A 12,561-nucleotide genomic window follows, 5' to 3' on the forward strand; every position below is an offset into this window, starting at 1 on the left:
GGATAACCTTGCAAATGGTGGAGCACAAGAGCAGGACTTTTAAGTAATTGGTGACTTTTTTTTTAACACAGCATGTTAAAGCACCAACGAGGGGTGAACCTTGTCTGGATTTAGTATTTTATAATAATTAGGATATAACTGTGTTCTGTGTCTACAATGATCTAGGTAAATGTAGGATGACAGGAAATGTGAGGCAAAATTGTTGCACACATAACTAAAACAGACTTTTTTTTCATGTTATAGTACTGTAATTTTTTTTTTTTTTTATAAACAACAACAACATTTATTTATATAGCACATTATCATACAAAAAGTAGCTCAAAGTGCTTTACATAATGAAGAAAAAAAAAGAAAAGACAAAATAAGAAATTAAAATAAGACAACATTAGTTAACATAGAAAAGAAGCAAGGTTCGACGGCCAGGGTGGACAGAAAAAACAAAACAAAACAAAAAAAAAAAAACTCCAGAGAGCTGGAGAAAAAAATTAAAATCTGTAGGGGTTCCAGGCCATGAGACTGCCCAGTCCCCTCTGGGCATTCTACCTAACATAAATAAAATAGTCCTCTTTGTAGTTAGGGTTCTCATGGAGTTACTTGATGCTGATGGTCATACAGACTTCTGGCTTTTAATCCATCCATCATTGTTGGAACATCATGGTGCTTTGAGTAGATGGTGGTGGTGCAAGCCACCACCAAAAGGACACCGGAAAAGGAAACAGAAGAGAGAGTAGGAGTTATTGACAAAGTGCTGACCTGAAGTGTATAATGTGTGAAGACTGAAGTCCAAATATCAAATAAACCCTTTCACAAAAGTTTTAACAAAACAAGTGCACTTTTATTCAAGAATATAACCAAAGAAAAGGAAATCATTCAATTTACATGTTGCTGTCAGTAAGTAAAAAGCCAAGCACATATCAGTTGACGGAAAAATGATTTGTCTGCTTTGCTGGTGTAGAGGTAAGAACTACTACCTTGTAATCAACAGCTTGTAGGTTCGACCTCTGGTTATCCCTGTTTTGAGTAGCGAGCTGCTCATTTATTACTATTATTTATTATATATATATAATAATATTAAAAACATACATTTGATTTGAGTCTAACACCCGGTGTACATTTTTGCTACCTGTAAAAGAGGTTTTTTTTAAAAATTGTTTTATTTTCTGTCACGTTCACATGGTACAACGAACTTGCCTCTCCCTCTCTGAGTTGATGGTGTTTTATCTCCATTCTTTTCATAAGAGCAGCGATGACCACAGTTGGTGCTGTGGTTGATGCTTGCTCAGAATTATTTGTTGTATCAAAGATACAATGTCCCGTGACTGCTATCCGAGTATCATGCAGCATTTGCGCTTTGACAACCAAGACACCCGTGTAGAATATGTGAAAATCTACAGATTTGTTGCAATCTCGGACATCTAGCAACGTTTTGTTGAGAATTGTGTTTTAAGTTACAACCCAGGGCAACATATTACTGTTGATGAGCAACTGTTTCCAACCAAAGACCATCCTTTCCTGCAATACATCTCAACCAAGACTCACAAATTTGGCATAAAGTTATGGATTACAGCAGATTTGAAGACAAAATACATGTGCAGTGCTACTCCTTATTTAGGAAAAAATCCCAGTCTCCCGGGAGAGATTTTCCGAGACACTGGTCATAAAGCTTATGGAGCCATTTCTGGACAAAGGCCTAATTGTAACAGACAGCTTCTTCCTGTCACTTTCACTGGCTAATAGACTGCTGCACAGCAACACAACTCTGCTTGGCACCATAAATAAAATGGGACTTCCACCTTCAGCTAAAGTCACTTTAGTACGCAAGGTATTTTCCTCGCTAGTGTTTAGATCTGCCAGTGTCATGCTGATGGTATATGTGCACAAAAAGAAGTCTGTCTCAGTACCATGCACCATAACTGGGCAAGATTGGGGGGTAAAAAAAACAATATTCAAATGACATAGCATTTTCAAATAATGGAGTTTTCATGCATGTGTATGTGTGAGTGCATGTGTGAGAGAGGCAGAGACAGATTTGATGTCATTCAAGTGGTTACTGGAATATAAAATAAACACTTTCGCAAAGGTATAATGAAACAAGTGTGCTTTTATTCAAAAATATGACCATAAAAAATAAATCATTCAATTTATATGTTACTTGCAATTAGTAAAAACTGAAGCCTAATTATCAATCGACAGAGAGCCGGCATGTCTGTCTGGCTGGTGCAGAGGTTTTTTTTTTTTTTTACAGCAGCAACCCAAGTTTTTCCTTGATGGTCTCTAATCCAAGTACAGGCCAAGCCCAGACCTAGTTACCTTCAGGCAGGTAGACCTATTTTGAAGTGCATGTGGTATGACTGCTGGAAAAATGCAAATACAATTTGTTTTTATTTTATGTTTTTTGAAAATACTAAAAATTAGTTGTATGTAGTGCTGGGCGGTATGACCAAAATTCTATGTCACAGTGTTTTTCAAAATTATACCGGTTTCACGGTATTGGACAGTATTTTTTTCCCATGCATGTGTGGATGTTAACCACATTTTCCACTGCAATTACTGGCTAAGAATAACCTATTCCACTGTCATGAGAATTGTACATTGTACAAAAAAAATTTTAATGTGCACACAAGTATTAATACAGGTTTGCATGGCCCCATAAAGTGATAGTTTTCAAGGGGGTGGCACTAATGAAGAGAAGGAATCGCACTGCATGACAGATGCAGTCAAAATATAGTGCCTTTTTATTGAACAATGTTTGCAAACAACTTAAACTAAAATTTTGACAACATATTTTCAACCATCCAAAGAGGCATTTCGTCTTAGTAAAATATCCAGAGGTGCTTGTCAAAAGTTGTATTGCACTGAACATGTCTTAGAAAAGGAATAAATAGTAAATATTTTTTGTAAACAAACTACACTTTGTTAATGTTAACAATCTCTGTCCACTGACATGTTAAAGTGACATTTTAAACAACTTTACCATCATTAAACTGCATAATATTTAAATTAATAAATAACAATAAAATAAATAACAGTGCAACTTCGAGTAATAATACTATTACTTCCAAGACTTCAAGCCCAGGTGCATTACATAGTATTCACCAAATAAAAATAACATAAAATAAAACAAGTGTAACTTGGTGATGACATGTTGTTTACCAACTGAACCATCATTAAGGCAAACTGCATTAAATGGACCTTGCTTCAAGCTAAGCTATATACATAAATAATAAAACTGCAACTTGCATTTATAATGCTATTTGTGGTATAGCCTTACGGAATCGTATTAGGGCCACCGTGAAGAGAAAAAAATATAGACACAGTAAAGAAAAAAAAGAACTATGTCTAGATTTAAAGTCGACATTTCTACTTTATTCTTGTAGTTTATTTTGTCATTAAAGTAGAATGTCGCAAACTAAACTTCATCCTAAAATAAATGTTTAATTCACTAGATTTTCTCAGACCTCGTCATAAGTTATGTAGCACATTAAATGCTTTGTGTTAAGTGTTCCCTGACCCAGTTGTTAATCGCTACTCTCTTCTTAAACTGACTTCCACTTGCACTAAGAGGCAGCAGTCGCTGCACAGAATACATTCATTTCAAGATATTCCTGCTCTCTGAAAATGTAGAATGCTAAGATAAATACTTGATATCATTTTCATGATGAAATGCATTAAAACAGGTATTAAACATGCATGGTAGTGTGGCATGTAGTGCTGCTCCCTCGCAGTAAGAGGTCCCCAGGTGTACGTTTAGTGTAGAGAACTTTATGGCAGGTGTGATGAGGTTCCAGAAAACTGGATGTATGAATGGGTATCACACAGGTTTAACTTAAATATTGTGTAAATGTTGGGTTCCAGTTCCTATCCTTTTCTTTCTCCACATAACCAATTGCCACATGATAAACATCCTTGTGAAATTAAAACTAGTTATAAACTTAGACCATGGAGTGTTCAGAACTTTAAAAAAAAAAAAAAATCTTCGTTATACAGGTTTCTGCCATCCATTCAGGGTTGTGCACATCCCAGCAAGCATTGTGTGCAAGGCAGGAGGAAATCATGAACGTGGTGGCGCCAGCACGTCGCAGGGTGAATACAAGCAATACATACACAAGCAGGGTTAATATAACCTAAGAAAACCCACCATCCTACATGACTTTGAAAGGAAACTGAAGCATGCCCAGTAAACCCACCAGAAAAACATGCAAATTCAAAGCAGGGAACACCCGGGACCACCTTGCTGCAAGGCAGCAGTGCAACCTCCACGCCACAGTGCCCCCCACATGATTTAATACATGATATAATTTTCATGATGAAATGCATTAAAGCAAGTGTTTTATCTTAGCATTCTAAATGTTCAGGGAGCAGGAATATCATGAAATTAATGTATTCTGTGTGTTGCCTGTGCCTCCTCTTAGTGCAAGAGGAAGTCGGTTTAAAAAGCACGTAGCTATTAACATGGCTCCGGGAACACAACACAAAGCATTTAATGTGCTACATAACTTATGACGGGGTTTGAGAAAATCTAGTAAATTAAATACAGGTAAAATTCCGTTATAACGAACTCCCAGGGACCTAAAAAATATTTCGTTGTATTTGTTACTATAGTGCTTTCTTTAACTTGTATCCTGGCATTTGCAATCATTTCAATAGCTTCTTTTGCGTTACTTTTAATCTCCTCCTGCCCACAAGTTATGCTGACGAGAGTTTTTCCCAGCATTTCCTTGCGCTAATGCACTTTCAGGGTGCGAATGATGCCCAAATCCAATAGCTGAAACGCTGCCGTGCAATTGGGTGGGCGGTATTCAAAGTGACCATTATCTGAATGTGGAAGCATGTTGTGGGCAGCATAGTTATCCATCAGGAGCCGAATCATTATTTCTTCTTCATATCGTGAGGTTTCTGAACTCTTTTGAGACCCCCCCCCCACTCCCCACCCAACGGGGGACAACACGCTGAAGTGTGTCCTGAAGCGCGATTGCAGCGTCTGTGGAAGATTGTTTGTCTGTTGCTGGGGCAGGGCAATAGGAGGCTCACATTACTGCAGTGAAGTGCCACAGAAGCAAATCATAAAAGATCGGGGTCGCGCTGTAAGTCCCTGTCTTGCACCCCAAAACACGAGGCTTAGTCTCAGTACTTTAGCAAAACCAGCTTTATTCAGCTTGAAACAGGAACGGCACAGTTATTTATTGTAGCATGATCTGCCACTCTGCTATACACAGAAATAGCAGTCAGACAGGATCGTGACCAGGTCAGTGATCAAGTAATCCTGTTACAGTATCTGCATTTACAGTGTACCTGCTCCTAACCTTGCATCACCCATCGAGATCTTTTCTGTTTACTTTGGCTGAGAGAAGCAGCATATCTGTGAGCCTGCTATTGCCCGTACAGACGCGGAGATCGCACTTCGGGACGCTCTTCGGCTTGCTGTCTAGTTGGGGGTGGTCACAAGAGTTTACAAACCTCACATTTTCTTGAATGAGTGCTGTATTAATAGGAATGTTTCTTGAACGAGCATCCCTGAACCACATAAAAGCAGCTTTTTCGACGTCTTCAAATGCAGCAGTTCACATACGATTGCAACCCGAGATTTTTCTACTTTTTTGCTGTCTTTCAACAAAGTTGACAGTGTCGATGGCGAAATTCCGAATTCACTGGCAACGTCTTTTTTTCTTTTTGTTGCAATCGAGAGCTGCAAAAAATTAGTTTTTTTTTTCTCTCTAATGTGAACTGTTACCGTTTTTCCGTGTCTAACGTTTCTATAGGAGGGTGACAATGAGTTAAATTCCAATGGATGTTTTTCAAATGTTGAGGAGCAATAGTAAAAGGTATCACTGAAAACCGCAAGAAACAAAAAATGCAAAAAAAAAAAAACAGTACAAGGAAAGTTCGAAGAAAGAAAAAAATTAGTGTTTCTGTTTGGGGGATCATTGTGCACAACTGAGCTGTGGCCACAGAACAAACTGCTCTGTGGATGATTCATTCAGGCATTTCAAGGTCTTTTGTGCACTTCGTTATAATGAAAGTATCTGCTGAATGTACTTCGTAGCAACGAGATTTGTATAGACTCATGTGATATGGGGAAGCTGTCGGGACCATAAAAATACTTTGTTGTAATGAAAATTTCATTGTAAAGATATTTTTTATAGTGGAATTTTACCTGTATTCATTTTAAGATGAAGTTTAGTTTACGATGTTCTACTTTTAATAATTATGAGAATAGTCAACATGGGCAGCACGGTGGCGCAGTGGGTAGCGCTACTGCCTCACAGTTAGGAGACCCAGGTTCGCTTCTTGGGTCCTCCCTGCGTGGAGTTTGCATATTCTCCCTGTGTCTGTGTGGGTTTCCCCCGGGTGCTCCAGTTTCCTCCCACAGTCCAAAGACATGCAGGCTAAATTGTCCCTAATATGTGCTTGGTGTGTGTGTGTGCCCTGTGGTGGGCTGGCGCCCTGCCCGGGGTTTGTTTCCTGCCTTGCGCCCTGTGTTGGCTGGGATTGGCGCCAGCAGACCCCCATGACCCTGTAGTTAGGATATAGCGGGTTGGATAATGGATGGATGGAAGTCAAAATGTCGACTTTAATCTCGTCAAACGGCAAGAATAAAGTAGAAATGTCGACTTTATTCTCAACATTTCCACTTTATTCTCGAGGCTTATAACGAGAATAAAGTCAACTTCTTGTCTCACTATTACACAGTACCCAGGTACATTACACAGTATTGAAAAAAATAAAACAAGTACAACTTGGCTTGCAATATTATCCAGTAGTATAGAAACGGTAGTCACACATTTGAACATAATGGTCCACATCCAACCTTTTAAATCCAAAGCATCTCCAGACAACAGACGTGACTCCTTTTTCCAGCAAAAGTTCTTCTGTGTCATCATGTTCAACTTTATCGTCTGCTATAGCTTCAGTTTCGGAATGTTCTCTGTCCATTTTCATTGCACAATACCTCCACTAACACATGTACTCCGTTGTATGCCTGTTTAGCGGTGTAGCAGTGAAAAAGAGCCCCCACGCAACACCTCCACTAATGTATGTACTCCATTGCATGTGTTTAGTGGTGTAGCAGTGAAAAAGGTCCCCCTTAAACAGTTTCCCGCTGCGCCACGTTCCGAACATTGTTTAGGCAATTTAAACTGGTGTTGCGGTAAAAGAAAAATCCATATCATAACAAAAATAATAAACGGTTTTCGGTATGAACCGGTATACTGCCCAGCAAAAGTTGTATGCACTGTGTTCAGGGAAATGGTATTCAATTCAATTAAATGGCATTCAATTAAAGATTGCACATTTATGGTTATATGTGGCTTAATTTATACTGTGTGTGTATATGTATGTATGTATGTGTGTGTGTGTGTGTGTGTGTGTGTGTGTGTATATATATATATATATATATATATATATATATATATATATATAATATGCAGTTATGTGAAAATGAAAGTACACCCTCTTACAGTTAAGTACTGTAATTTTTACATATCGGGTCAAAAAAAAAAAAAATCTGGTCTTTACCAGGTTCTAAAATTATTTAAATCTAACCTCAGGTGTAAAACACACAACAGATTCCAGTGTCATTATTTAGTAAAAATGAAGCCAAAATGGAGAAGCCATGTGTGAAAAACTAAGAATACCCCATTATTCAATAGCTTGTAGAACCACCTTTAGAAGCAATAACTTGAAGTAATTGTTTTCTGTATGACTATCAGTCTCACATTGTGGAGAAATTTTTGGCCCACTCTTTTTTTTTTTTTTTTTTTTTACAGCATTGCTACAGTTCATTGAGGTTTGTGGACATTTGTTTATGTACAGCTCTCTTAAGGTCCCACCACAGCATTTCAATTGTGTTGAGGTCTGGACTTTGACTGGTCCATTACAACACCTTGATTCTTTTGTTTTTCAGCTGTTCTGTTGTAGAATTGCTGGTGTGCTTGGGATCATTGTCCTGTTGTGTGACCCAATTTCGGCCAAGGTTTAGCTGTCGGACAGATGGCCTTACATTTCAATCTAGAATACATTGGTATACAGAGGAGTTCATGGTTGATTCAATAACTGCAAGGCCTATTGGCTGCAAAACAATCCCAAATCATCACCCTCCATCCTGTGCTTGACAGTTTGTATGAGGTGTTTGTGCTGGTATGTGTTTTGTTTTCACCAAACATGGCACTGTGTATTATGGTCAAACATCTCCACTTTGTGCTCGTCTGTCCAAAGGAGATTGTTCCACAAGTCTTATGGTTTGTTCAGAAGCAGCTTTGCAAACCTAAGCTGTTCTACCACATTCTTTTTAGTCTTTTTAGTCATGCTTGTTTAGTCTATTTCAATTTGTACGTTCAAGAAATGTAACATTTAACATTCAAACTGAGGCCTTTAGAGACTGCAGTTTAGCTCTTGGATTTTTTGCCATTTCCCAAGAGGATTACATGGTTGGACCTTGGGGTTGATTTGCTGGGACGTCCACTCCTATAGAGATTGGAAACTTGAATGATCTCCACTTCTGAACAATCTTTCTCACTGTAGAATCATGAAATCCAGATTGTTTTTAAAATTATCTTTTAACTCTTCCTAAATTGATAAGCAGCAACTATTGCTTTTCAATGCTCTTTGTTGATGTCTTTCCTCCTTGGCATTTTATTAATACACACCTGAATGCTCCAGTCCAGCAAACAGCCAAAACGTTTGCTTTTTTAGAGGTGGTCACACTTGCTAATGATCAGTTGATCGAGTACATTTGATTAACAGAACCTGGCTACTACTTGCCCTCTTAATTCCTATGGGAACAGTAAGGGTGTACTTAATTTTTCACATACTGCTTCTGCATTTTGGTTTACATTTTGTGAATAATGACATAGTGTAATATGTTGTGTTGTTCATCTGAGGTTTAGGACCTGCTAAGGACCAGATTTTTTTTATGTCCTGATACATAAAACCTTAGAATTGAAAGAGGGTGTACTTTCTGTTTCATGTGACTGTATGCCGACGTTGAGTGGTGGAAAACCAATAAAACCAATTTAGCTTGAGTGTGCCACTTAACAAAGAAATACAGTGGTACCTCGGTATACAGCCTTAATCTGTTCCAGATCCTTTGACTTATACCAAACAGGACATATACCAAACAAATCTTTCCCATAACAAATAAAGGGAAAATGATTAATCCGTTCCCATGAAAAAAAAAAAATCCTGTTATTGGCATATTATACATTGATGGGGTTGTAAAATAATTTAAACACTGCTTAATACTAAAATACATAAATACAAAAGCAATTAGATGAAATAAATGAAAATTTAACCTCCCTTTACTTTTTAATAATGTCTTTGTTTCGTTCTCGGCATATGGTATGCAGCAGCCATGTCCTGGATACGCATGCCACCTTCATAGTTTTCAACAATCAATTCAAATTTACGCGAAAAAACACAAAATCACGTGAAAATTCACATAGAGTTATAGCGCGGGTTGTTCACTGAATGCTAGCAACTGGTGTACTGATGCTCGTGGGCAGCGTAGTGTAGCGCACGGTGTGACGATGTAGGTCCGCTCCACGCTCCTATACGTCCTTACGGGGAGCCCTGAACCCTACAGCATCAGTAATGTCACCGAGATGAGCTGACAAATGAGGACAATTCTCAAATGAAGCCAGGGGATAGTGCAAGAATGCACAATTTTAAAGAGGATTGTTAGTTTCATGGGAATTGTTACATATGCATTTTTTTCACTTTTACTTTAAAACTTTTGTAAAAACAATACTTGTCCTTTATTTCCGGCCCCGGGTGTGGTTACATCTCTTACTCGCAGGACGTATAACGCGGCTTGCATTGTGAAGAGTGTGGCTGAACGCATGCTAAGGAGATGCCATCGGATCATCTGCTGTCTTTCTGCTGCTGTTGCGCTGCCCGTAGATTATTTTAAAGCCTGTACAGCAGCTGTCCTTCTGCCACTTCGCATCTCTGCCACTCGTGTTTGGGGGTGGGGGTGTTAGGGTGGCTGAACGCACGTAAGGAGACGCGGTCGGATCATCTGCTGGGTTTCTGCTACTGACGAGCTGCGTGTTTTGCTTGTCGTCGTTTTAAGAGCTGGGAGCAAGTTAAAGTGTCTCTCTTGGGACTTCAGATTGTCTTCCGAGAAGATCACGTCTCGTCTCCCTCCCAAAAATTTTTTTTTTTATAACAGAGATAAAATATGGCCATGAACAAATGTAATAAAATGTGAAAGAGTGTGCAAAAGAAGACTGCCACATGATTTTAGACTCTATGATTTCTGCTTTAAATGATTCTAGTATCTACTTCTTACTTGTTAAAATTTTGAGGAAAATGTGTTTTTTTTTTTCTTTTCTTTTCTTTGTAGGATCTTGCTGAGCATGGAATCGCTCCAAGGGAAATTATGACTACAGATGACTTTGCATCTTTAACCAAAGACCAAATTCGGAGTAAAGCACAAGCTTTATCTGTGTTGGCAGCACCAATACCTGGTGCCACTGTCCTGGAGGACCTTATAGCTGCTTCTAGGTAAATAAACTAATTTAGTTAATCACACACTACTTATGTGTAGGATGTTCTGTACATATACTTATATGGTATATTTGAAAAAAATATTAAAGATTTTTTTTTTTTAAACTGCCAAGCTTTAATTAGTACATGCTAAAGCAGAACTATGTTATAGCAGTTGTACAGCCCCTCCTTGTGCAATATGTGGAATTTAAAGAGAAAGAGTTTATACTATATACAAGAAGGTATCAAATTAACATTATTTTTTGATTTATCACAATTTTTCACTTTATAACGACAGCACCACCAGGTTAGCACACAAAAGGCTTAAGTATTACAGCAGATCAAGGCAATCAATCAGACAACCCTGATACAAGAAGGACTTCTGCACAGTGTGGGAGTACAAGGGCTGCTAGTGTGTGTACTATGTGCCTCATCTGTAGAGAGATCCATCCATCCATCCATTGTCTCCCGCTTATCCGAGGTCGGGTCGCGGGGGCAGCAGCTTGAGCAGAGATGCCCAGACTTCCCTCTCCCCGGCCACTTCTTCTAGCTCTTCCGGGAGAATCCCAAGGCGTTCCCAGGCCAGTCGAGAGACATAGTCCGTCCAACATGTCCTGGGTCTTCCCCGGGGCCTTCTCCCGGTTAGACGTGCCCGGAACACCTCACCAGGGAGGCGTCCAGGAGGCATCCTGATCAGATGCCCGAGCCACCTCATCCGACTCCTCTCGATGCGGAGGAGCAGTGACTCTACTCTGAGCCCCTCCCGGATGACTGAGCTTCTCACCCTATCTTTAAGGGAAAGCCCAGACACCCTGCGGAGGAAACTCATTTCAGCCGCTTGTATTCGCGATCTCGTTCTTTCGGTCACTACCCATAGCTCATGACCATAGGTGAGGGTAGGAACATAGATCGACTGGTAAATTGAGAGCTTCGCCTTGCGGCTCAGCTCCTTTTTCACCACGACAGACCGATGCAGCGCCCTCATTACTGCGGATGCCGCACCGATCCGCCTGTCGATCTCACGCTCCATTCTTCCCTCACTCGTGAACAAGACCCCGAGATACTTGAACTCCTCCACTTGGGGCAGGATCTCGCTACCAACCCTGAGAGGGCACTCCACCCTTTTCCGGCTGAGGACCATGGTCTCGGATTTGGAGGTGCTGATTCTCATCCCAGCCGCTTCACACTCGGCTGCGAACCGATCCAGAGAGAGCTGAAGATCACGGCCTGATGAAGCAAACAGGACAACATCATCTGCAAAAAGCAGTGACACAATCCTGAGCCCACCAAACCGGACCCCCTCAACGCCCTGGCTGCGCCTAGAAATTCTTTCCATAAAAGTTATGAACAGAATCGGTGACAAAGGGCAGCCCTGGCGGAGTCCAACTCTCACTGGAAAGGGGTTTGACTTACTGCCGGCAATGCGGACCAGGCTCTGGCAACGATCGTACAGGGACCGAACAGCCCTTATCAAGGGGGCCAGTACCCCATACTCTCGGAGTACCCCCCACAGGATTCCCCGAGGGACATGGTCGAATGCCTTTTCCAAGTCCACAAAACACATGTAGACTGGTTGGGCAAACTCCCATGCACCCTCCAGGACCCTGTTAAGGGTATAGAGCTGGTCCACTGTTCCGCGACCAGGACGAAAATCACACTGTTCCTCCTGAATCCGAGGCTCGACTATCCGACGGACCCTCCTCTCCAGGACCCCTGAATAGACTTTTCCAGGGAGGCTGAGGAGTGTGATCCCTCTGTAGTTGGAACACACCCTCCGGTCCCCTTTCTTAAAGAGGGGGACCACCATCCCGGTCTGCCAATCCAGAGGCACTGTCCCTGATATCCATGCGATGATGTAGAGGCGTGTCAACCAAGACAGTCCTACAACATCCAGAGCCTTGAGGAACTCCGGGCGTATCTCATCCACCCCCAGGGCCCTGCCACCAAGGAGTTTTTTGACCACCTCGGTGACCTCAGTCCCAGAGATGGGGGAGCCCACCTCTGAGTCCCCAGGCTCTGCTTCCTCATTGGAAGGCATGTTAATGGGATTGAGTAGGTCTTCGAAGTACCCCCCCC

General features: G+C 40.7%; 1 protein-coding gene across 2 annotated transcripts in view; it reads left to right on the top strand.

The window, feature by feature from the left end:
* gpatch1 (G patch domain containing 1) overlaps positions 1 to 12,561 on the top strand; it is a 206,805-nt gene that overhangs the window by 54,926 nt on the left and 139,318 nt on the right. For both annotated transcript variants that reach the window (XM_028810057.2, XM_028810059.2), the window contains exon 4: positions 10,343 to 10,503. In XM_028810057.2, the coding sequence (XP_028665890.2) occupies positions 10,343 to 10,503 (161 nt within the window). The remainder of the gene's footprint in view (positions 1 to 10,342; positions 10,504 to 12,561) is intronic.

Source organism: Erpetoichthys calabaricus, chromosome 9, assembly GCF_900747795.2.
Source record: "Erpetoichthys calabaricus chromosome 9, fErpCal1.3, whole genome shotgun sequence".
Lineage (NCBI taxonomy): Eukaryota > Metazoa > Chordata > Cladistia > Polypteriformes > Polypteridae > Erpetoichthys > Erpetoichthys calabaricus.